Below are 27,370 nucleotides of genomic sequence, written 5' to 3' on the forward strand. Positions count from 1 at the left end.
GTTTGTTTGATTGTAACGAATAGGCTCATAAACTACTGGACCAATTTTAAAAATTCTTTCACCATTCGAAAACTACATTATCCACGAGTAACATAGGCTAGGTTTTATCCCGGAAATCCCACGGGAACGGGAACTATGCGGGTTTTTCTTTGAAAACGCGGGCGAAGCCGCAGGCGGAAACCTAGTGAAAAAATAAAAATGGGGAAAAATGTGTAACAAACATTGTGAACCGTGTCATAATTTTTAGCTGTATTGTTATGTATGTATGTCCTTGATAAATGTACAAGTTTGAATTTAATCTGTTTGTTTAGTGTCAAAATCGATTCTAAAATAGTCGATTACAGTGCCACAAACTTAATTGTGACGGTGACGGTATCACTGATGTCGATTTTAGTGCCGCTAAATAGTATTTCCCCGGATGCAAGGGTAAAAATAATGTCATTGCCAATGGTGTGAATTAACTTTTTATCTATACAAAATATTCCGTATGAAAAGTCTGTGAAAACTGAAAATGTGACCTTTTTAAAAAAGCGGCACGTAGTTCCAGTTTTTGCCACCGGGTCAGTTAAGTTTGTGGCACTGTACATACTTACATATATACAAACGTACAGATAAGCTTGCTTTTGAGTAATAAGGCCGCCTTTACATAACTTATTATTATATAAAATTAATGTCATTCATTATCTCCGTTATGGTATACATATATGCAACTAGCTTCACGCCCATGACTTCGCCCGCTTTGTTTTAAACCTAATTAATTACCCGAGAATTATTCCATCTATAAAAAAAAACCCACATCAAGAATCGTTGCGTAGTTTTAAAGGTACAGACATTAGGACAGACGCGGGAAGCGAATTTGCTTTATACTAAAGACTAAATTAATATTTTAGCGTGTTAAAGAAATATATACCTATTGCCGCCATTGAGAAGTGTGGAATCGTGCGACGCGGTCGTTGCTAGCGAGTGTCTCGACCGTTCCGATCGACCCGAACCGCTGTCTGAACGCCGACTGGAAATGTATAATAAAATATATTATAGAGATATATATTACCGCCCGCGGCTTCGCCCACTTTGTCTAAAACCTAATAAATTATATACTAAAACCTTCCTCTTGAATCACTCTATCTATTGAAAAAAACCGCATCAAAATCCGTTGCGTAGTTTTAAGATTTAAGCATACAAAGGGACATAGGGACAGAGAAAGCGACTTTGTTTTATACTAGGTAGACTGGAAATCATGATAAATATATCTTTAATAGACTATTTTTATGAAATTGTACACACAAAAAAACGGTTTTTCTTTTACTCTGTCCCACCCATACATACATATAAAATGTGTTGCTCGCTTAGCGTAAAAACTCGTGAACGGTTCGATCAATTCGACATTTTTTTTTTACTTATTTATTTTATTCATATCAGGCAGCATTGCGCATATATTGTTAGTAATACTTACTCTAGTGTTAGTAAAACTACATATACTTATTTTTAGATTTAAGAGTTACAAGCCATTTTTTGTTGAGGTTCTTGTCAAAACTTAATCTAATCTTGTTATCAATAAGGTTTTGGAAAACACGAAAAAGGGGTAAATAAGTCGTTTTGCCGAAGCAACTATTGGAAAAAAAATGTGTGCGTGTACTAGTGTACACACGTAAGAAGTGAAACTTCTTTATGACCTTATTTTTCAAAAAATAATTTACTATATGCAACTTTACAGAAATACGTCGAATCACGCGTGGTAGGGATAAGAAAAAGATGGCGCGTAACGGAAAAATGTCACGCGTAACGAAAAAAATGTTACACTAAATTTTTTTCCAACCCCGATAAAGAAGTTTCACTTCAAAAAACCACACTTTCCACTATAAAAGTAAAAGCACAATTTTTTCACTCACCTCTCAAAACTATCCGGGCTGAGTCTTGCACTGTCTGCCGGTAACGCTATATGTGTGGCTGCCGAATCTCTAACACGCACTTCAGACGTTCCTACCTCCACCACTGACACGTGCGACGTGTCCTGGAAACGAAATAATTAGAATTAAATACTGGGAAATTCATTTATTTAAATAAATAAATAAATCGTTTATTTGCAAGTAAACATGGTATACATAGGTGTTAATAATAAGATACATTATTTCAGCATGTTATTCAACGGCATGCAAATTACCTAAATACATTTTTCATTAGATATTTACGAATTTTTACTGCGACATTCATTATAATAGAAAAATATATGACCCCAAAATTATCTATTCAAAACACAAACATTTATTTGTTCAATTAGACTTCTTTTAGAAGCACTTTCGAAACGTCATTACATATTTTAAACATTTACCACCGATTCGGAAAACAGTATCTATGGAGAAGAACCGACAAGAAACTCCATAGTTGCTCTTTTAAAATCATATTACTTTTGAATCATGTTGCAGGCGGAAATTGTTATGTAAGCAAGTTGTTGCAGTTGTTGTAGCCCATTCATTTATTTTTTTTATTCTTCCAAATTTCCAATTCTAAGCTGGTGCAAACATAAATGCAAATATAAATCTCTTTTAAAATATTAGATGAAACATGTGATATATTATTTTTTAGTTCAAATTCGAAATTCAAATTATATACAGGGTATCCCACTGTTGGTATACTAAGCTCAAAGGAGGTTATAGTTTTGCATACGCTCAGTACGTAAAAAATACTTATAAAATTCCAGACGCATTTTTTTTTTTCAAATAGATCAATTCTTAAAACTCTATGTGTACACCCACAACAAGCAACCCGCCCAACTTTGCTGGCAGCACGTGAGCTATCGTTTGAGATTATGTTTTCATAGACAAAATGCTCACATTAGAGAAGCGGTATATACCGGCTGCGCGAAGCTAAAGAAAAAAACATGAATTTTCAGGAAAAATTATGCAAAAAATTTTTGACGTAATTTTGTTGTTTTAAGTATTTTTTACGTGATCAGTGTATGCAAAACTACAAGTCCCTTCGCGCTTAGTATACCAATACTGGGACACCCTGTATATTTTTTGAAATAATTTAAATAATTAAAAATTTTGGTTTGTGTAGTACACAAACCAAAATTTTCTTCAAAATATAGTATTTTTGCGAACAAAACACATTCTCCTACAGTTTTATTATACACTTAATGGTCAAAAATAAATAACTCACCAAATTCAAGTTGTGCGAATCGTCGAACACGCCCGAATCGCCCGCGCCGGGGCTCAGTATTAGTACTTCGCTGCTGTCTAAGCGCCGGCCGCGGGATTTCTCTGTAAAATTTAAACATTTATCATTAACTAGCTTCCGCCTGCGACTCCGTCCGCGCGGATGTCGGTCTTCGCGTGGATGGTTTATTTCTCCATTTTGAGTAACTCTGACAATGACATCTTATAAAAAAAATTTAATCACATATTTGTGTTTGGTATCGATCCAGTAACTAACACTCCCTGATATTTATTTTTTCAATATTTTCAATGTACAGAATTGACTCTTCTACAGATTTATTATATGTATATGTATATATTTTTATTTATTATGCATTAATGGTGTTTTACAACTGGTGGTCGGAATTCGTAAGTGTATGCAATATGTGTTGAAAGCATGGTATTGTGTGTAATGCTGTTTTTTTTCATGGATTTATGCGCTATAATAAAAAATTAATAGCATTCTGCAATTTTTCTCTAGAGAACTTTAAATATTCGGAAAAAAGTACTACACAACTACACAAGTTTAAGGGGCGATTTCACACCCTGTCTAAACTATTTCGTCAAAGGTATGTGTCGATGACGACACAAGTGGTGATGACATCACAGATGGTGATAACGTCACTCCCCCTTACCCGTGTAACACGCGGTGCAGTCTAGTGAGTCGAGACTGGACGGCGCGAAGCAATCATCATCAGATGATGAGCCGGTCGTGCCGCCGGTGATGACGCTCGCCGTACCGCCGCCCACTATCACCACTTCATCAGCTATGGGTGGTGTGCTCGATATGGTGACCGCGTTGGGTGGTAACTGTGAAAAAAATAATAAGTAAAAAGTATCTTCTACATGAACACTCTGTTTTGTACTTTGTACGTTATCTAGTCATAATCATAATGAAAAATGAAAAGTGGAAATAAAAAGAGGAAATAAATATGTGGCGACAATTTTGGTATCTTTGAATCTTGCCAAAGAAGTTTCACTTCTGACACGTGTGCTCGGCACACACGCACACTTTTTTTAATACTTGTTCTCTATTATTTAATATTCTCTTTCTATCTATCTTCTTCAATCTCTCTCTCCTTCACTATCTCTCTCCTTCACTATCTCTCTCCGTCTCTCCTTCACTCTCGCTCACCCTATCTCTCTCTCCCAACTCACCCGTTTAGCGGTGGTCAGCACGGGCGGGTGCGTGGTGGTCACGGTCACGAGCCCGTACGGAGCAGGAACTAGGGAATTCGGTTCAGAAGTATTTGCGTGAAAGAGTAACAAACATACATACACACACACATACATCCATCCTCACAAAGTTTCGCATTTATAATATAAGTAGGATTTTGTTCTCTATAGCAAAGCACTCATTATTAAATATACACTATCTCTCTCCCCTTCACTCTCTTTCGTTCTCTCTCTCTCTCCTCCCAAACTCACCCGTTTAGCGGTGGTCAGCACGGGCGGGTGCGTGGTGGTCACGGTCACGAGCCCGCACGGAGCGGCCGCTAGGGAGTTCGGTTCGGCGCTCACTGAAACTACTGTGACAGCTTGGCGGGACTGCGCCTGGACGGACATACACAAAAACATATAATAGATGAAGATAAAAACAACACAATAACAAAAAATCGGATCAGACACACAAACATATAGACAAGTAAAATTATTAAACAAAATTAAAGAATATAAAAAATTCGTTCATGCGGGAGTCCGCGTGGACACACACACAAATATAGAGACATACATACATTTGGAAAGAATTAAATATAAAATTCCGATCATACGGGACTCCGCCTTGACAGACTCACAAAATCATTTGAAAGTTTTGAAAAAAAAACTTGAGCGATGTCAAGGGACATTCGGATGGAACGAAGTGTTAAGTTAGAGAGAGACAGACAGTTCTCTGTCACTCTGCCACGCGCACGTCGCACAACTCTAGCAAAAAGTGTCGTGATAACTTTTCGTAAGAATTTTTTCCGTCTAGCCCCCTTTCACAACGCGCAAAAAAAAGTCATGAAACTTTATTCGATGCCACGTGAAATATTATAATTAATTTATTTGCATAACATCTGGCAGATGGCTTAAATTTTCAGTAACATTTTCTTCTACAACAAATATACGTATTTATTACGATATTAACTCACCGAAACCGGCCGAATCTCGAACGAGCTCTGCGCCTTATTCTCTTCAATCGAACCCGACCTCGCGTAATCTCTTATAACTCTTCCCATCTCTACTCTATCCTTATCATCCACGGACCTCGACCTCGACTCTATCCGACTCACTTCCGCGCTCACTCTCTTCCCATCTGCTCTATCCAACTCATCTGTAGACTTGGCTCTTTCTTTCTCACTTCTTATGTCTTCTCTATCTGTGACGTCAGCTGTCTCTTCCACAACTCTGACGTCATCGAGACTCTTTCTCACTTTGACTTTCTCGTTGTGTTTGACCGCTTCGTTTATCTCCATGCTTCTACGTTTGACGTCACTCGTTTTCTTATCTACGTCAGGGCTTATTTTGATTTCTATGTCCTTTTTAATTTCCGCGCTGTTCCTTTTGACTTCTGCGCTATTTCTTTTGACTTCTGAATTTCTTTTGACATCTGTACTATTTCGTTTGACGTCAACTTTGTTTGTGTCAACATTTTTGACGTCAACTTGAACTTCCGTCTTAGCTTCGACTTTGTGATTGACGTCATTTCCATCAGTTTTGACGTCGACTCTATTATGTTCTATTTCCGTGCTTTTTCTTTTATTCGCGTCGACTCTATGCGTTTCCGAGTCCGTGCTGTTTCTTACGTCCAGTTTTATGTCGAGTTTCTTCTCTACTTCAGTACTTTTTCTATTCTCCTTATATTCGACTCTGTTTCTATCTATTTCTGTACTATTTCTGTTGACGTCGAGGTTTTTAGCTTTATGCCTGTCGACGTCAGCGTTCGTTTTATCATCTTTGATTTCTAATCTATCTGGCTTTGGTTTGTCTTTTTCTGATACATCTATCTTTTCCGTGATTTGTGATTTCTTCTCGACCGCCTTCTCTGCTTCTCGACACACCTGTACAAAATTAAAATTAAATGATTATAACAATATGAATATGCCGTCATAAATGGTGTGTAAAAAAAAATGTGTGCGTGTACTAGTGTACACACGTAAGAAGTGAAACTTCTTTATGGCCTTATTTTTCAAAAAATAATTTACTATATGCAACTTTACAGAAATACGTCGAATCACGCGTGGTAGGGATAATAAAAAGATGGTGCGTAACGGAAAAATGTCACGCGTAACGAAAAAATGTTACACTTAATTTTTTTCCAACCCGGATAAAGAAGTTTCACTTCAATAAACATTTATATTTAACAACATATTTTTTCTTATAATATTTTTTTCTTTCGTCTATCTAGGAATGATTTTTGGGTAAATAATAATTATTAATAGCGATAAACATAATCATAATCTTCTATATGATGCGAAAAAGAGCGTGTGTGCCGAGCACACTTGTCAGAAGTGAAACTTCTTGGGCAAGATTAAAAATTTAATTCAATGAACCCAATTTTACTTTTATATTTTTAAATACCTTTACTTTTTTCTCTTTCTACCCACTAACCTGGTCAACAATAAACTTGCCCGCCGTGGTCGGACTTGCGGGCGTCGGCGGGGGGGGAGCCGGTTGTTTTCGCACACCGCGGACCTGTGATGGGGGCGGAGTCACCGGGGTTACGGGGGTTACGGGGGCTACAGGGGTCACAGCTGGGGTTACAGGGGTTATAGCGGGGGTTACAGCTGGGGTTGCTTGGGTGGAGGGGGTTGGAGTTTGCGTAGAGGGGGTTTTGGAGGGGGTTGCGGGGGTTAGAGGGGTTGTGGGTGTGACGGGTGTCGGGGTGGTTGCGAGGGACGCGGGCGGCGGTGGCGCGGGGCCCTTCTCTTTCTTGGGGGCCTGTAGACAGACATAAAAGGGATTTAGGAGTTTCAGATAAAGTTTATGGTGGAATTTCACTAGTAAGCTGTATTGATACCAAGTTAATATTATAATGTGTGAGTCACAATTAATTATCTTTTAATTTAAATAAGTTATGATTTAATAATTTGGACACTTTTTTCCAATAAAGAATTGAAACATGTACACAGATGTCAGATTGAAAATAAGAAGCTTATTTAGACATTCTGATTTACTTATGTGCCCGGAGCGTCCGAAGACGATAATATGTATATAGATGGGTAAATGCATTTTCTTCATGCATAATTTAGTAAAATTTGTTTAGTCAAATCAAATACATTTTGGAAATAAGACAATTAGCGAAGATTTGCATGCGCATTATTAATTTTGGAGTACTGTACTAACATTGTCTATGCCTGAAGGCCAGTCTTTATGAACACATTTACATAACTTCAGACCATACTGCATTTTATTTACTATTTATACATTTTATTCTGACAAAACTAACTCTAAAAGAAAATACAGCACAGAAGGCACTGTCATACACCAAAATGAGTAATCAAAATTAATCTAATGACCGTAATGTCCTAAAATCTAAATTAACACTCACGGGCGGCTTCCTGTCAGCGTGCGGCTGGTCGTCGTCGTGCGGCCGCTTCGTGGCCGGCACCGACGATGCGCCCACGCCCACACTTCCAGTCGTGGGCGTGGCCGTGGGCGCGGGTGAAGCAGCGCGTGGGGACGGTGGGGACGTGGGGCGGAGGGGGGCGGGCGCTGCGCCCGTAGCCGGCTCGGGCTCCGACACTGGGGTAATAGTAATGAGAAATAAGCAGCGGTAGATGTAGTATATTTTTCGTTCACAAAACAGACTTTAAAACAATAAGGCTGGTTGCAGAGCTTGACCGACCATCAGTGCGTACGTCAGTCGCGCTTGACATATTATGTATGGAAATTCATAAAACCTTTCATAGCTAGACCGACCATACGCACGCGTATTCATCAAAAATCATTTATAAAACAAATTATTCACTTTTACTTCAAAACCTATGAACCAAAGACATAACACATACAATAAATCTACAACTACCTTCAAAAATATAAAAAAAAAATCTTAAAGAAATACTTACTCTTGATGTCTGGCGTCTCGCCCGACCGGACGGACGTCGAGTCATCTTCTATCTCCATCTGCATTTGAGAGCTGCGATGTTCCTGTTAAATAAATAAATATTTTTTGGTTAGACTTTATAGTTGGGTCAAATATCACTAATACACAACTGTAGGGGAAATTCTGCCACAATAAACTTCATTGGCAGTATTATTAACATGTAAACATAGCTAACTACAAAAAAAAAACAAAAAAAAGTAAAAAACCTTTTGATGAATACACAAAAAACACACATACACGCAAAATAATAGTAATTTACTGTATAGAAATCACAATTCTCTCACAAAAATCATATATATGTGGGAATAGGATAAAATATTAAGATGTATTTCATGATTACTAGTTTTATTTTTAGTCTGTGTTTTTCTATTATTTAATCTGTGGACATGTTATCTGTAGACGGTAGATTTTTGGTTGTCTATGACTTGACTTTGTGTTTTTTGGTACGATGTAATGGAGGATTTGTTGGAATGTATTTTTGATATGTAACCGGTGTCTGGGAAATAAATCGATTGGGCGAATTTGGCTTTTCATTTACACCATCCCCACATAATTTGGGGGCTCGTCCGGGATACGGGATGGTGGAATAAAGAAAAAACAGACGAAGACTATGATGCCGGTGATTTAACCTGATTAAGAATTTACGAATTACGAACGAAGACTAAGATTTAAAGAAGCTTATGATTACCTATACGATTACGACTTGAAGACTATAAAACTTTTTATTTACATTATTCAACATGCCGCCGAAACGAGTAAAAGATGATGATGATTGTGGTGAACCATCGCCGCGTATTTCCTTCAATGACTTAGAGAAATCAATGACGCCATTTTCGGGTGATGATGCCTATGGCATCGAAACATTCGTAAAAGATTTTGAAGATATTTCCTCTTTAATGCAATGGGGCGAAATAGAAAAACTCATATTTTCGAAGCGGCTTCTCGCGGGAACCGCCAAGCTATTTTTACGTTCACTAAGTGGGACCACCACGTGGGATACACTTAAGTCTGAGCTCCGTGAGGAATTTGGTAAGAAGTTGAACAGTGCAACTGTTCACAAGAGACTTTCAACTCGCCGGATGAAGATGAATGAGACTCATCAGCAATATTTTTTACATATGAAGGAACTTGCAGTACTTGGGAATGTTGAAGATGAAGCCCTGATGGAATATGTCATCGACGGTATTAAAGACAGTGAGTCCAACAAAAATATTTTATATGGCGCTTGTAACATTAAAGAATTCAGAAAGAAATTAGACATTTATTCAGAAATTAAGAAAAAATCATATTCACCTAATAAGATTCAAAGTAATTCAGTATCAAAGTCCATTGGCATGAAAATTCAAAAAACACTACGAGTAAAGAGATGTTTCAATTGTGGAGATTTAGATCATGAGTCGCCTAATTGTACTAAAGGCATTAAATGTTTTAAATGCAACTTGTTTGGCCATAAATCAACTGAATGTTCTAAAAGTATAAAAAAGAGTTTGGAAATTATGTCAACTAAAAATAATATTGATGTGAGACCTTTCAAGAAGCTGAAAATAAATAATATTGATGTAGAAGCCCTGATTGATACCGGAAGCGATGCTAATTTAATAATTATGTCTTATTTTAGGAAGATTCAAGGTGAAAAATTGTTATCTTATAGTTCAGGAACAACAGAAACTTTAACTGGAATAGCTGAAAAGGAAATTTATACAAAAGGATCTTTCACAGCAAAAATTGAAATTGATGATTGTTATTTTGAAACTTTATTTTATGTTGTTGATGATGGCGCTATCCCTGTCAACATTATATTAGGAAATCCTGTAATGAAAGAAGTAGAAATCAATTTTAAATCTGGAACTATCACTGCAACAAGAATATTACACCTTACAATGCTAGAGAATGAAAATGAAGATATCACAAATATTGAAAACAAAGAATATAAGAATAAAATACAGAATATTATAAAAGAATATAACCCCAAAAGATGTACTAAAGCATCAAATGTAAAACTTAAAATATTATTAACCGATGATGTACCAGTTTATCAGAATCCACGACGATTGTCACCTTTGGAGCTTAACATTGTTGACAAACAGATTAAAGAATGGCTTGATGAAGGAATAATAAAAACAAGTAAGTCTGATTATGCTAGTCCAATTGTGCTTGCAAAAAAGAAGAATGGAAACTATAGATTGTGTGTTGATTACAGGAAATTGAATAAGAAGATTATTAAAGAAAGATATCCACTACCACTCATTGAAGATCAATTAGACAGATTAACTTATGCAAAAATGTTTACCTCGCTTGATTTAAAAAATGGATTTTTACATGTGAATGTTCATATTAATAGTCAGAAGTATACATCATTTGTAACACCACGAGGTCAATATGAATTCATTAAGATGCCTTTTGGCTTATGCACTGCTCCTTCTGTTTTTCAGAGATTTATTAATGATATTTTTCAGGATCTTATTATGGATGGTATTGTTCTATCATATCTTGACGATCTCATTTTACCATTTCAATCTGCAGAGGAAGGATTTGTTAATTTACAAAAAGTATTTGACAGAGCTGAAGAGTATGGTTTATTATTTAACTGGGATAAATGTTATTTTATGCAAAAAAGTATTAATTACTTGGGTTATATTGTTTCAGAAGGTGAAATTAAACCTTCAGTGGAGAAAATTGCCGCTGTAGAACATTTTCAGACTCCTCACAATATAAAGTCACTTCAAAGTTTCCTCGGACTAACAGGTTATTTTAGAAAGTTTATAAAGGATTATTCTTTAATAGCAAAACCTCTGACTGATTTACTAAAGAAAGGTACTGTTTTTAATTTTAACTTAGACTGTGAAAAAGCATTTCAGAAATTAAAGTTTATTTTATGTCAATCTCCAGTTTTGAAGATTTATGATCCGAATTTAGAAACAGAACTACACACAGATGCAAGTGCTGAAGGATATGGTGCTGTATTATTGCAAAGGAGTTTAACAGATAATAAGATGCATCCCGTTTACTACATGAGCAAGAAGACATCCGCTACTGAAAAAAAGTATCACAGTTATTATTTAGAAATATTAGCTATTGTTGAAGCTGTTAAAAAGTTTAGAGTATACTTGCTAGGTATTAAATTTAAAATTGTTACAGACTGCTCCGCCTTGACTATGACATTGCAGAAAAAAGACTTACCTCCGAGAGTAGCTCGCTGGGCGCTCTTACTTGAAGAATATGACTACACGATTGAACATCGGCCTGCAGCAAGGATGAAACATGCAGATGCTCACAGCCGACAGCCTATAAAGAATATAATTGTACTTACCGATACCGCAGCACGCCTGCGAAGAGCTCAAGATGATGATCTGCAAATAAAACTAATAAAGAAAGTATTAGAAAAGGAATCTTATGATGACTATGTTTTAGAGAATGGAATGTTATGGAAGATTAAGGATGGAAATAAATTAATGGTTGTACCTAAGAAAATGCAAAATGAAATTATAAGAAAACATCATGAAAACGGACATTTTGGTTGTGTTAAAACTGAGGAATTAATAAATAGAAATTATTATATAGAGAATTTAAAGGAAAAGATTAAAACAAACATTGATAATTGCGTGGAATGTATACTTAATTCAAATAAAAGAGGAAAGAAGGAGGGATTTCTACATGTAATAGATAAAGGAGATTTACCATTGTCTACTTACCATATTGATCATTTAGGACCGTTGACATCCACCAATAAAAATTATAAATACATTCTTACCGTTGTAGATGGATTCACAAAGTTTACATGGATTTATCCGACAAAGACACTATCCACCAATGAAGTAATAGATAAATTAAATATTCAACAACAGACGTTTGGCTCGCCGCAACGAATCATAAGCGATCGCAACACTTCATTTACATCCAACATGTTTAAAGAATACTGCGAAGAAGAAGGAATTATGCATCATACAATCACAACTGGTCAACCGAGAGGAAATGGTCAAGTTGAGAGAATACATAGAATTATTATTGAAGTTTTAAGCAAATTATCATCAGACGATCCTACAAAATGGTATAAACATATCAGTAAATTGCAAAGATGTTTGAATAACACATATCAGAGAAGTATAAAGATGTCACCTTTCCAACTTTTAACAGGAATCAAAATGAATGATAAAGATGATGATATTTACAATAAAATACAAGAAGAGTTTCAGCAACATTTTTACAACGACCGTGAAGAACTAAGAAGGATGGCGAAAGCAAATATTCAGAATATACAGGATGAAAACATTAAAAATTATAATAAAAGGAGAAAGAAGTCAAACCATTACGAAGTAGGTGATTTAGTAGCGATTAAAAGGACACAATTTGTACAAGGTTATAAACTTTATCCAAAATACCTCGGCCCGTATGAAGTTATTGAGAAGAAGAGAAATGAACGATATAATTTAAGGAAGATAGGTCAGGGTGAAGGCCCTCTGAGAACCTCAAGCTCAGCTGACATGATGAAGCCATGGGTAGCGACTGTTGACTCATCTGGGACAGATGATTCTGCAGGATGACCGTGTGGGAATAGGATAAAATATTAAGATGTATTTCATGATTACTAGTTTTATTTTTAGTCTGTGTTTTTCTATTATTTAATCTGTGGACATGTTATCTGTAGACGGTAGATTTTTGGTTGTCTATGACTTGACTTTGTGTTTTTTGGTACGATGTAATGGAGGATTTGTTGGAATGTATTTTTGATATGTAACCGGTGTCTGGGAAATAAATCGATTGGGCGAATTTGGCTTTTCATTTACACCATCCCCACATATATGTCATTCATCATAAACGAATAAAATAAAATATAAACACAAGATTAAACACAAACTAAATACAAATCAAATGTACGACTTTTATACCTTATAATGCAAATATACAAGTATACAATTATACATCAAAGTATACAAAAACCAATACCTTCGACGACAGCTGACACTCGCGCTGCTGTGTGTCCAAACGGTAAGCGGATATAACACACACAAACATTATGTTAACATTATATTGTTAGTAGCACACACACACACACACACACACGTATACACATTGACGTAAAGCAAAAAAAAAATATTTTTATACTTTAAAAAATTAGTTAAAAGAGGTTCGTCAATCAGTATGTCAATTGAATAAAAAAACTAAAAACTCAAACATTTATTTATTCAATTAGACTTTTTATACAAGCACTTTTGAATCGTCATAACATTTTTTAACATTTACCATTTGAAACTAGATTGTACTTTTTATAATTAAAATACTTATTTAATATTTTTGATGTACTCTACAATAATAATTGCAAAACAAATAAATACATAGATTGCTGATATATCCCAAAAAAATAAATGGTCAATAGTTATTTTATCATAGTTCTATACCAACATAAAACTTAAGTGTTTAATTCCAAAGTGTATTTCACTTAAACACTATTTTCAATTCGATTACTTAATTAACTTTAGTTTTCGTTTTATTCCAAGAATTTATACAAAGTATATGAAGCGACTCCTCGCTCTGAATCACGCAAGCGAAATATTTTCGCTACAGAGCATATATACAACTTTCCGACAACATCCATCGGGACTTTACCTATTTCGATGGAGGACTTCCACCTTCCCCCTTCCTTCCCACCTTCCTTCCTCCACATATACAAATATTGTCTGAGTTATATGACCTTATTAAAACACTTGACCAATTATTTTATCGGGAAGTTAGATACACAAAGCACAACACACATTATGGTTTACCGTTCTCAACTTTCAAATAATAAAATAAAACAAAAAAAAGTCTTCAATGTTAATTTCCTTGTAATAAGTTTCAATTGAATTCATACATTATAAAAGAAAGCCAACAATTGCAGCAGTGTAGATTGTATTTCTCTCAATGCTACACTACTTTAAAAATCTTAAACAAAAAAATTACAAATAATACAAAAAGAAAAGAATTTTTCCCTCATAACAGTATAACCACCCGAAATAATCATAAAAAATTGCAAAAAAAAATTACAAAAAAATATATTTTTTACCCCAAAAATCTGAAGTGAAACTTCTTTAGGCGCGTTGAGAGTACAAGGTCGCGTCATGGCAATACCTTCACCACATGAAGTAAGGCGACGATTTTGGTATCTTTGAAAATCTCGCTAAAGAAGTTTCACTTCTGATTGGAATACACACTCTGTTTTTTCCCATTAAAAAATCTATTTTTTTTACTAATTTCCCCAGTCGAGAACGGCACCCCGTGCGCACAGTACTAACCAACCCTCTGATATTGTTCCCGGCTCGCGCGCGCCCTCCGTCTCCGCTGCGAGTCCCGTGCGGTTAGCGTGTACGTACGTACATACATACATACATAATATATACAGTGGACGAGTGACTATGTATTTGCTAGTAGCCTGACTGTGTCTGTGTGAGATAGGCTAGTGACCTAACTGGGTGACGGAAAAGGACCTAACTAGGAATAATATATAGTGACCTAAATAGTAGTGTAGTCAATTAAAAATGTTTGCCCTGAATGACCTGAACAACTGGCATTAAGCTAGAAGTACACAACCCGTAACCGCGAAGCTTAATGTAAAGTTAGCAGTTTTCTAATTTTTTGTTTACCTATGAGAGCACCAAATTTCTCGTTTCAGCTCTAAATTAGCACTAAACATCAAGTGACCGTTTGACCATTCTAGCTTTACAGACGTTGAAATTCTTCAGGTTGAACTAAATAAATATCCTAGTCATCTACATAAGAAAATAATAACAAACGTTCAACAACACATAATAATCTCCGAGTTATCTATATAAATAACTAACTTGTTTAGACCTAAATAACTTAGTTCTGATATAAAAATACCTATAAATACTAGGAGATACAATTTTTTAATAATAAATTAAACCTTATTATAGTCACGAGTCCACTGTAGCTTGCATTGTGCATGTGATATTACTATGCGGACGTGAATTAAAACATGTTTTTTTTTTATATATTTTAAAATTATATTCATATTGTAGTTAATTAAAAGTCCCATTTCTTAAATGTAAAAAGGTTCATTTACAAAAATAACAGATTTTGCCTGTCTTATGTTATTCCCTCAGAAGGACCTGCTAAGGGCAGTAAAACAATTCCTATAACGGAAAAAAATCACCATTCAATTTAAAAATGTTATGTTTTAAATACAGAAATGGGGCATTAAACAACTCTCTGTACTTTTTATATACTTCCATTTAAATAATAAATCTTTCATAACAAATTCACATCCGCATACAATAAAATACATATTCAATAAAATGGTTAGTAGACACACAGTTATATATATATATATAGATAGTTAGTATTATTCTAACGGCCTTACTAATAAAAAGTAAACAATGGATAAATTTCTACCATAGCTGTGTCCTGCTCTTGCTTACATGAAACGTCAATCATAAAAACAAGACAGGTTATTCCAATAACTAATCCATTGCAAAGCGAATGGGTAACATTTTATTAGTAAGACCGTAAGCAATTATAGTTTTAGCAACAATTTCACAAATAACCAATGTTTAAATTATTCATATTAATTATCTTATTTCAAATTATTATAAAAGTCAATTGAGAAAATTTATGGAATCTGCATAATAGCTCAAAAATTTCAGTCAATTTAAATCCATTCACACTATTCATCAGTTCAAAGAAACATCATAACATTAAACATTAGTTATTCGTATTTATATTTACTCAAATATTAAGTTTGGGATATTATATTTATATTAACATTAGGATTTTATCTGAATATCTTTCTTTCAAAAACAGTTTTTTCTTCCACACTAACGAGCAATCCTACTACTATATTCAATCGTATATTAACAGGACACGAATATCGTTCTAAATATTGTAATACCTTCACCTCCTTATTTATCTAATGAAATATAATAGTTTTTGATATTTTTATTACATTCCCATCCAAAAACACTCCCTGTTCTAATAATACGCACTCTACCCAAGTCACTCAAACCATCTTTCTATCTTCTTCCTCTCTTTCTTTAATTCCCTCCCTTTTCTTCTATCTATCTCCCCCTCACCTCCGTCTTATCATCGAGCAGCTTTTTCTCCCTCAAACAAAAGGCTCTTTTTTCTTCCTCTTTTCAAGGCTATTTCCCTATCCCACCTATGTTACAAATACACTCAAACCGCCTATATATCTTAAACAAAACGTTATTTTTCTGCCTGCTGCCAATGTACATAAGACATTCAAACAGACCATCTCTCTCTCTCTCACCTCCGACTCGTCATCAAGCAGCTCCTCCTCCACCACCTCAGCTCGGTACTCGAGCAGCAGCTCGCGGAGCGGCTTCGAGTCCAGTTCGCCACTGACGAAGTCGTGTTTGAGCAGTTCGCTGGCGGTCGGACGCTTCTCTGGGTCCTGGAATTGAAAATAAAGGATAACATAAAGAACATTCAGAATGTATAAAGTCTTAATGTTAAGCATTGCTTTCCGAAACTTATAGAGGGAGTCTGAGAAAATATCCACTGAGTTGCTATTTATTGTGTAAGGTGCATAGTCTAGGAATGGGGGAGTTGCGACCCAGAACAGTTCTGTTTTGACGTGCAAATAGAATAGAAATAGAATAGAAAACACTTTATTGCACACAAAAACAAAATTTACAGAAACGATATTACTTATATAATAAATGTACAATTTGGCGGCCTTATCGCTAAAAAGCGCCAGGCAACCTTGGGATATAGGAAAAATAAATCAGTAAAAAGGTAGATAGTGCATAAATACATACATATACAAGAAACTGTAATTATACATAGATAGATAACTTAAGAATCAAATAATATTATACAAAAACAAAGGAGAAATGAGCAGTATAGGAATACAAATATTAGAAGAGAGGAAAATAAATTTACATAAATAGATAACTAAATCAGCAAAGAACATAGACAAACAGCATTAAAGAGATAGATAGTAGTTCTTAACAAGAGTTTTAAAACTATATAAAGATTGGGCTTGCCTGATCGTTGTCGGGAGAGAGTTCCACAATCTTACGGCTTGTACGGTAAAAGAGCAATCGTAGAATTTGGAAGTGTGAACAGGCATACGAAGCGTAAGATTGTCGGAGGAACGGAGATTGAGTTCATGAGAAGACCCCATGAACACAAATCTTTTTTTCAAGTAGGAAGGAGTTCTAGGATCAAAAAGGATGGAGTATAATAACGAAAGGATATGCATATTCCGGCGAAGACGGATAGAAAGCCATCTGAGCTGTGAGCGGAAATCGGAGATATGGTCGAATTTACGTAAACCAAAGATAAATCTAATTGCAAAATTTTGAAGACGTTCCAATTTGTTAAGATAATAAATAAATAACAAATAGCAAGTTCGTAATTTGTTTCCTTGGATAATGCTTAGGGATATTGAATTTAAATTGATTGAGTAGCTTCTCACAGTCAATTGCATTTTGAAAGACTTTATACAGAAAAACCATATCCAACAGATCTCTGCGTTGTTCCAACAATGTCATATTAAACTTTTTCAGTCGGCTTTCATACAATTTCAGCTTTTTTGATTCGCCAAATTCAAATTTGTAATGAAATGTAATAGGATGATTAGTACACATTTTATTATTGTACAGATCGCAACAGTGAAGTATTTCACATAATGCCAATATTCAATTCTTGGTCACGCCCATTTTCTGAAGTCATTGTTGATGGGGATAAAACGCAGATAAAAAAGAGCGTCTGTGTCAAGCACACACTTCGAGCGAAACGTCTTTCGCAAAATTCAAAGACACCAAAATCGTCGCCTTACTCCATGACGTGACGGTATTGCCTTGAAATTTTCCCTTCAAAAACAATTTTTTTTTTATTTATTTATAACCGCTGACCTTGACCAGCGCCTTCGATATGAAGTCGTTGAAGTGCTTGCTCCACCTGCTCGGCTGGTCCAGCGCTGGGGGCTCGCTCTTCTGTATCTTGAGCAGCACACGCATGGGAGTCATCTCGTGGTTGGGCGGCTCCATTTGCGCGAACTCGATCAGCGTGATGCCCAGCGACCAGATGTCCACCTGGACACGTGACACACATAAATATACATTAATAATTTTTATTGAATAAATAAATTTTGAAATTTTTACGTCAGCATATTCAACACGGGCAAATCATTTATAACAAATATTATTTTTTAATATTATTTATAATATTTTATGCCAACCAGCAGTCAATATTTCCGACAGAGATACATTTTGGTGGAGAGCTGGGGTGTATCATAAAAAAAATTTCCTCGAAAACTGTAATTTAAAAAAAAACCTCAATATCAAATACCAAATCTTGTAATTCTCTACAAAAAAGGTCTCCATGACTATTATAAACCAAAAATAGTAATTAATTAATTGACATCATAGTGGACATATTATAATAATTTTATTACTAAAATTTTGATATGTATCGAGATTGACTGTTGTGTGGCATAAAATTGTTTAATGTAACAAAAAATATATTTTCACGCTCAACTACGAGCAGTATATATCCTTGTAATCTCTACTATATTCGGCAAATAATTTTTAATTTTTAATTTCACCTTAAAATCGTACGGATTGTCACGGAACGTCTCGCACAGCACCACTTCAGGCGCCATCCAGTACGGCGTGCCTATGAACGTGTCGTGTTTCTGCAGCGTCGATTTGTTCTTAGCGGACACGCCGAAGTCAGCTGTAAAATAGGTAAGTATTTAGAACGAGAAAAATAAAGACAAACATGTATGTATAGATAATAAATATTAAATAGAGCGTGTGTGCCGAGTACACGTGTCAGAAGTAAAGCAAGATTCAAAGATACCAAAATCGTCGCTCCATGACGAGTCGGCATTGCAATGACGCGACCTTGCATTTTTACTCTTAATACGCCTAAAGAAGTTTCATGTAGTGTCACGCGGTATGTTGCACGAAGTGTCACGCGGTATGTTGAACGAAGTGTCACGCGGTATGTTGCACGAAGTGTCACTCTGTATGTTGCACGAAGTGTCACGCGGTATGTTGCACGAAGTGTCACGCGGTATGTTGCACGAAGTGTCACGCGGTATGTTGCACGAAGTGTCACTCTGTATGTTGCACGAAGTGTCACTCTGTATGTTGCACGAAGTGTCACGCGGTATGTTGCACGAAGTGTCACGCGGTATGTTGCACGAAGTGTCACGCGATGTGTTTCATGTAGTGTCACGCGATATTTTACATGTAGTGTCACGCGATATGTTTCATGTAGTGTCACGCGATATGTTTCATGTAGTGTCACGCGGTATGTTGCACGAAGTGTCACGCGGTATGTTTCATGTAGCGTCGCGCGGTATGTTGCATGTAGTGTCACGCGATATGTTGCACGAAGTGTCACTCTGTATGTTGCTCAAGTGTCACAACTCACCCAGCTTGACGCCGCCCGCCATGGTGGCGAGCACGTTGCCGGCCTTCAGGTCGCGGTGTATGACGCGGCGCGAGTGCAGGAACTCGAGGCCGGCGCACATCTCGCGGCACACGTACGCGATCTGCGGCTCGCTCAGCCCCTTCTCCAGCTCCGACATCACCGAGTCCAGCGCGCCGCCGTCGCAGTACTCGAGCAGCATCTGCAATGGGCACATGATACATATTAGTATGGTCATTTTCATTGATAAAGATAACAAATAACAGAGCATTGACGAGTAGTATAAGCCGTCTTTTACTTTAACACAAACGTCTACCGGCAATGTACGCCAGATGGCAGCACTCGTAACAATATATTGTATAGATATTAGACTTTTAACAGTTATGTTAGATGATAAGGTAATTTTAATTAATAAATAAAATTAGAAACGTTGTTATAAAAAATTTTTGAAGTGAAATTTCTTTAGGCGCGATGAGAGCAAAATTTCAAGGTCGCGTCACGTAAGTGAGTAAGGCGATGATTTTGGTATCTTTGAAAAAAAAGTTTCACTTCTGACACGTGTACACACACTATTTTTTTGTAAAAATAAAAATGAATCGCAAAATGTGCTGGTAAGCGCATAACTCGAGAACGGCTGAAACGATTCCGTTAATTCTTTTTTTATAATATTTCTTGAAGTACGAGGTTGGTTCTTATGAAGAAAAAACGCAAACATATAGAACGGACGAAGGCGGGGCGGACCGCTAGTTTTTTATAAAATATTACTACCAAACCGCACAGCAAACTCACCCACAACTTGTTGTCCACGAAGTACGCCTCGTGCAGCCCGACCACGTTCGGGTGTCGGCACTCTGTTAGTATGTCTATCTCAACCGTGAAATCGGCGAGATCGTCCTCGTTGTCGAGCACGCACATTTTCGCCGCGGCCAGCTGACCGGTGGTCTTGTGTTGCGCTTTGTAGACCTGCCAACACAAATTATGGTTTTATTTAATACTAGCTGTTCCCCGCGGTTTCACTCGCATTACTCCGCTCCTGTTGATCTTAGCGTGATGATATAATATAGCCTATAGCTTTCCTCGATAAATGAGATATCTAACACCGAAAGAATTTTTCAAATTGGACCAGTAGTTCCTGAGATTAGCGCGTTCAAACAAACAAACAAACTCTTCATAATATTAGTATAGATTTATTGCACTAAAGACGCCAACAAATATACAGTTAAAGCCAACGTGTTGAGTTGTTGGTCATATTGTAGTGTTGCAGAATTAATAACGGAATGTTAAAAAGTTCTTGCCGAAGAGCGACAACATTTATGCGAAATTAAAATTGGCAATTAAAATTCTAAATCAACATTTTAAAATCTTTCATTCAATCTAGCCTGACTAGGCTTCTGCAAATGTTATTCCAATATAATTTAACAATTCTAAGGGGGATACACTCCCTCAAAGAGCACGATCTCACTGCTTTAAAGACCGTGCTGCAATAATTTCTAACTAATCACAATTTTGGGGGGGATACACTCTATCAAAGTACTTCCTCGCTGCTTAAAATACCACTCCAATAATCCATACCCAATTTCCATTTCCTTTTTTTACAATATGAGGTAGTATACATGTAGTTAACAAAGCCGATCATAATCACACAATATTTTTACTTTAAGAGGGTACTTTACAAAGCCAATCATAATCACACAAGGATTTTAACTTCAAGTGGGTATTTTACAAGGCCAATCATAATCACACAAGGATGGATTTTTATTTTAAGAGGTTACTTTACATGGCCAATCATAATCACGCAAGATGTTTTACTAAAAGAGGGTAGTTTACAATACAATACCTTGCCGAACGCTCCATCGCCGAGCTCGCCGATCATATCCCAATTGTCATTGGGGTCGCTGTTGTCGCGAATGTTGCTGAACACTTTTTTCTTTTTCGCATCGTTGCCGCTGCCGAGGTGCAGCACCTGTAATATCATCATCACCGTATTTATCATCTTCATCATCAGCCTATAATTTTATTTTTATTCCACTGTATTTTTTTTCTTTATTATCATCTACGACATCATCATTATTATAAATGACATAATGGTCATCATCATCGCATATATTATGTCCCCATTGCATTGAGCGAATTGAATGAGCTAAAGGTATTTTTTAATTAATAACTATCTTTATCATCATCATCATCAGCCAGCAATATACACCTACTTTCTTCACACTATTATGACATAGTTAATAAAAATTTAGGACTTTTAGTCGTAAAATTTCGTTTGAGCTTTGCATTAAATAAAGACGCAAATTTCGTTTGAGCTTTGCATTAAATAAAGACGCAGTCTGAGTCACAGAATTTTAATTAATATTTAATTCAGAAATGAGATAACACATCTCATGTCTCTTTAAAATATCTTCTAAGATAAATTCAATCGATACATATATGATTTATTCTATACTTTATAATAAACTTCTTAGCCATTCGTGACAACATTTCTCAACTTACAAAACGTAAAAGGCTCAATCGATATTGGTTTCGTGTTTAGGAGATATAAAATTTAACGCTATGTGAAGTCAGTTCGTACTTATGTAACTCTTATTACATCCACTTTTACTTCATAATCTCGTGTCACTGTGTTAATTGTTTATAGTACCTACTCGGAAACGACTTGTCCGATTTTTATGAAATTTTTTTACCATAAATCGATTTTTGTTGAAATATCTTATTACTAAATATAGGATATTTTTCTTAGAATGCGCAAAATTGCATAGCCTTTTCAGATGAAGATCTCATAAAAAATTGCCTGTCATTGTATAAAAATTGGAAAAAATATCCCCTGCAGCCTGCATATCATCATACTTATAACAATTTTTACAATCGCATCGTTAAGTTGGATAGTTTGTAAACAGTAAAGCAAAATAAGAAGATTTAGAAAAGCATATTTTATATACCTATTAATGTTATTCATTGTTTATCAAAATTATCTAAACAAAGTTATCTTAAGTAGTTCTAGCGACACAGTGAAAGTATTTCAAATCTTTATCACGCTACGTCCGACATAAGTGGAGCGTCAGTGAAAAATGTTGCAAAATTTGGTAAATATTACCCACTTTTGAGAACAGACGAAGTTGCTTTGGTTAGCTGGGTTAGCTATCTTTACAAAAAAAAATGGAGTGTCGGTTTGCAGTGTTGAAAGAACAGCTTATTATTAAATGCATATGCATATTGTATGTATACTCGGAACATTTTTGAAGTGAAAACTTCTTTAGCGGCGTTGGGTATAAAATCTTAAACTCGCGTCAGGACACGTGGCCTGATCGAAAAAGCGTAAGACGGATGTTTTTTTTATTTTTTTTTTTTAGCCCTTATATTCCATGCGTGACGGATACCATTCCAAAATATCAAACATGCTGAACGTTACTAATCAAGTTTTCACTTCTGCCGGCACTCCCGGAGTGCAACCCGTCTTTTTTATCTGTTTGTTTCTTCCGGCTTATCTCTGGAACGGCTGGACCGATTTTGACTGGCAGATAGCTGATGTAATAAACGTTATTATCATAACTTTGGTTTCAATCAACATAAAGTGAAGTCCCATGTGGGGTAAGGGGCAGATACATTGTACATCTGTTTCACTGATCGATTTTCTTTAGGAACGGGAGTAGGTGATCAGCCTTCTATGTCCTGCCAGACCGTGAATTTTTTTTCTTCATCTCCACCGGGAATCGAATCCAATACCCCTCGGTTCTACACTCACGCGTTAACCACTGTACCAAGGAGGCGTCAACATAGATGTATTTAAATATAATACTTGTGTATGCAATAAACATTATCATTGTTACATCTTATTATCACAACACCCATAAGATCATACCTTCTTGAGATTATTAAAAAAAGACATGTTGCTCGATGCGCGTCGTTGCGACGCGCGCGCACCTCACCCGTCCTTGCCCATCGTGGCACCGCGCCGCTGCATGTGTCTGGAAATAAGGAAAAATATATTATAAGTACATAGTATAAGAAAATTTAAAATATGTAGTTATTTATTACTAGCAGTATTTTTTTTTTGTTATAAGTAAGCTAAGTGGGGGGCATCCATTAATTACGTATAGTATTCTTGCTACAAAATATTTATTTTTAACCCATTGAGCCCCGAGCGGCCCGATCGGTCCACGACACAATAGATTTTCTATTGTGTCTGTGATTCCGCTGGCTGAGTTATTGAATTTATATTTTTGGTTTTTTATGGCATTCAAATGCTTTATAAATATAAATTTATAAAGTATAGAAAAAAATCGATCACAATTCAAAAATGGTTGAACGCATTTTTATAATGTTTAGTTTGTTGGATATAATATCTCCTTTAGGATGAAGATAGTAACTAAATTAATTTCAAACTAACAAAAAGAAAGCCCACCGGGTGGAACCGGGGTGAGCAGCTAGTTAACGTTATAGCAAACAAACGCAAAATTCATTTCCTGGCACCACACCCAAATTTATATTGCAATATCAATAGCTATTTCATTTATTCACACACATTCCATAAACAGTTGTAATACATATGATAACAAACGAAATTCCTGTATAGCGCAGTGAAGTGTTTTCGACACTTCTACAGACATACATAGATACACAATTTTCAAATATTACCTACCCATCTATCAAAGACTGTTTGCTACTCCAGCCAAAGATTGGTCAAGTTTAGCTCGAAACAACGTTGATCGTCGAATGTGTGTCGAATATGGATTTGGAAGAATCAATTCTACATTTCAAACTACATTGAAACAGGATCCCTGCTTCGTAAAGCTTATCTACTTTCACCCTATCATATACATTTGGCATAAAATTTGAAAAATTGCCTATTTTCTTTAATAAGACCACAAAAAAGTGCGCAAGCGCAGTACCAGGGTACTCTATGACCGACATTTAAGCCATAAAGAGTCCCCATTCCCTAATCTAACCCATACCTATCCTGCCATCCTAAACGCATCTCCAAAACGTCAAACGTGCGCCTACCCAGAACCAGGCCACTATCGGCGATAGTGTCATACGTTAGAATCTAGATAAGTACCAATACATCACGTAGGTATGCGGTGATAGCGAGTGATATGATAGTAAAGCTGATAGGCTAAGGAATAGTTTGTGTGAATTGAATTGTAATAAAAACAATCGTTTGTCCTACATTTCGGATAATAATAAAATACATGTCTGAATACTTCGACTGTGACTTCGCCCGCGTAGTAAAAACAAATAGTTTATTTGTCCTACATACAACAAACTTTTTTTCATATAGCTATCTATATGAAAAATAGCTTTTCGACCGTAGCATCAGCAGAGAAATTCGCATGGGAATTAAGTTTCATCGCAGTACAAAGTAGCCTATATTACCGTCCAGTCTCTTGACTACTTCTAGACACAGAAAACAATATAAAATGGCTCCGTTGCGACGTAATACATAGACGAACAAACAAACTTTCAAATGTACAAAAAATTGTATAGTAAGGCATATCAGTATTCTTACCATGATACTTTATTAAATTGACTTAAAAAATGACGTGTGTCACTCGGGGACTGCCGCGGTAAAGGTACAATTCCGAGACGGGCCGCAGACCGCAAACTGCAACAGCAAACTGCAAGCGACAACACTTGTTTCTATGAACATCTATGAAACGCTGCGCGTTGCGTCTGCAGGCAGCAGTGTCGCCGCTCTTAGAATCAATTTCATAGATGTTCATAGAAACAAGTGGTGTCGCTTGCAGTTTGCTGTTGCATTTTGCGGTCTGCGGCCCGTCTCGGACTTGTACCTTAGCTATTGCATGCTATGCCTTCAAGCCACACATCCGCCCGTCGGAGTGGGAAGCGTGAGGTTTTTTCTTTTATCGTCATCGTTATTTCTCGATTCGGTCCCCGCGCTCAAGGCCCGCGATAGAAGCTATGCAATAGCTTAAAATTTCATGGATTTTAATGAAATACAATATTCGTGGTCACATCAGTAAATATTCCCGAATATTAATAATATTTCATTTCATTTTAAATTCCAAATTTCCTTATTCCTATACAGCACACCGGCAATGATTCACCAGTGCGCTGCGGTATCACTACCAAGTTTCCGCTGACAGTTGATAATTATTGTAAACCAAATATTACGATATGCGCCCGCGCACCACAGCGCACACTTTGATAGTTTGTTTATATTTCATTTAAATAATAACAATAATAATTAGCTATCGATCGACTTAACTTCAACCTGAGCTATAGGAGAGCTTGTGATACATATATGAATCTACAGATACAGATAAATATTAATTTGGGGAATACTTACGCACGGCTCCCGGCGAAAAGGCTGAAGAGCCAGGAGTCGTCAGACTCTACAGCCTAATACGCATCAATAATATAAACAGAATAATAAAAATGAAAAAGAGTTATGTAATAGGCTATCTTTTACCATCTCATCCCCATCCATTTACCATTATTCGATGGCATTATAATCAACTAGCTGTGCTCCGCGGTTTCACCCGAGTGGCTCCGCTCCTTTTGATCTTAGCGTGATGATATTATATAGCCTATAGCCTTCCTCGATGAATAGGCTATCTAACACCGAAAGAATTTTTCAAATCTGACCAGGAGTTCCTGAGACTAGCGCGTTCAAACAAACAAACTCTTCAGCTTTATAATATTATTAAGTATAGATTATAGTAACTAGGATATTCACCAATACAATAGGTACATAATAATCAAACCAAACCACACACTTGCTACATATCTCGCAAAGTCAACATACGACATACGTGCCGTCAGAGGCAAGGACGCGACGGAGCGTAGGTCGCCGTTGCGGTTACGGATTGCGATACCTATCGCGAATTTATAATTATTTAGTTATATTGATCGTATTAAATGTATGTGTTCGTGTAGTGAACATTTTCGAAATTGACAATATAACATGCTGTACATATTAATATACTTTTGAACTGAAACTTCTTTCGGCGCGTTGAGAGTAAAATTTCAAGGTCGCGTCATAGTAATACCGTCACTTCTTGGAGTAAGGCGACTATTTTGGTATTATTGAATCCTGTCAAAGAATTTTCACTTCTGACACGTTCTGCTCGTTTGTAAATATTGACTTTAAATATAAAAAATATGGACATAGATAGATTAGATTTTGGCTAGAGGCATAAGAGAATAACCTAGGTCTTGTTTGTTGACAATATCGTTTCTAAAGTCTAAGTGCAATATAAAATAAACTAATAAAGTTTTCTTAGCTCTGTGAAACCACTCTGTATAAAATACGGATACTATTATCATAGTTAACAAAAATATCAAACAGAAGAACACAAGCACAGTATGTGTAATGCATCCGCCCCGTGGAACTTATTCTTATAAATTCTTACACAGAAAAAAACAAAACGCATAATTTATTATTATGTATTGACCAATTATATCACTGTTCATACGATTAGTCAGTCGACGGCAAAATATTAAAATCTAAATATACTCGTGACATCACCCTGTTGTGTAGATGATGTTTACGTTCACAAGCATAGCGGAGAGTGGATAAATGATTATATTCCATAATCTATGGCGACTTTTATGAGTGAACGTAGCCTTTTTACATTTAATAACAGCAATAAAACTAAAAATAAATACAAAATTTACTGCTACTACTAAACTATGTATATGTCGCTTTTATTCTTCTCTTTAATTTTAA

The 27,370-nt window shown here is 36.0% G+C and overlaps 1 protein-coding gene across 3 annotated transcripts in view; it reads right to left on the minus strand.

Annotated features, from left to right (window-relative positions):
* Positions 1-27,370, minus strand: part of LOC123702356 (serine/threonine-protein kinase 10-like) — a 52,022-nt gene that overhangs the window by 12,906 nt on the left and 11,746 nt on the right. For 2 of the 3 annotated variants that reach the window (XM_045650092.1, XM_045650091.1), the window contains exons 2-17: positions 23,540-23,645; positions 21,515-21,640; positions 20,467-20,640; positions 19,681-19,879; positions 18,845-18,975; positions 18,153-18,332; positions 16,541-16,684; positions 8,243-8,324; positions 7,726-7,919; positions 6,786-7,115; positions 5,327-6,235; positions 4,623-4,748; positions 3,830-4,004; positions 3,160-3,260; positions 1,890-2,011; positions 911-1,009 (exon numbers count right to left, since the gene is read on the minus strand). In XM_045650092.1, coding sequence (XP_045506048.1) covers positions 911-1,009; positions 1,890-2,011; positions 3,160-3,260; positions 3,830-4,004; positions 4,623-4,748; positions 5,327-6,235; positions 6,786-7,115; positions 7,726-7,919; positions 8,243-8,324; positions 16,541-16,684; positions 18,153-18,332; positions 18,845-18,975; positions 19,681-19,879; positions 20,467-20,640; positions 21,515-21,640; positions 23,540-23,566 — 3,119 coding nt within the window. In that variant the 5' untranslated portion in view covers positions 23,567-23,645. Of the gene's footprint in view, positions 1-910; positions 1,010-1,889; positions 2,012-3,159; positions 3,261-3,829; positions 4,005-4,622; positions 4,749-5,326; positions 6,236-6,785; positions 7,116-7,725; positions 7,920-8,242; positions 8,325-13,224; positions 13,252-14,549; positions 14,596-16,540; positions 16,685-18,152; positions 18,333-18,844; positions 18,976-19,680; positions 19,880-20,466; positions 20,641-21,514; positions 21,641-23,539; positions 23,646-27,370 lie in introns of those variants that run through there. The other variant, XM_045650093.1, reaches the window with a different exon arrangement.

The sequence above is a fragment of the Colias croceus genome, chromosome 23, assembly GCF_905220415.1.
Source record: "Colias croceus chromosome 23, ilColCroc2.1".
Taxonomy (NCBI): domain Eukaryota; kingdom Metazoa; phylum Arthropoda; class Insecta; order Lepidoptera; family Pieridae; genus Colias; species Colias croceus.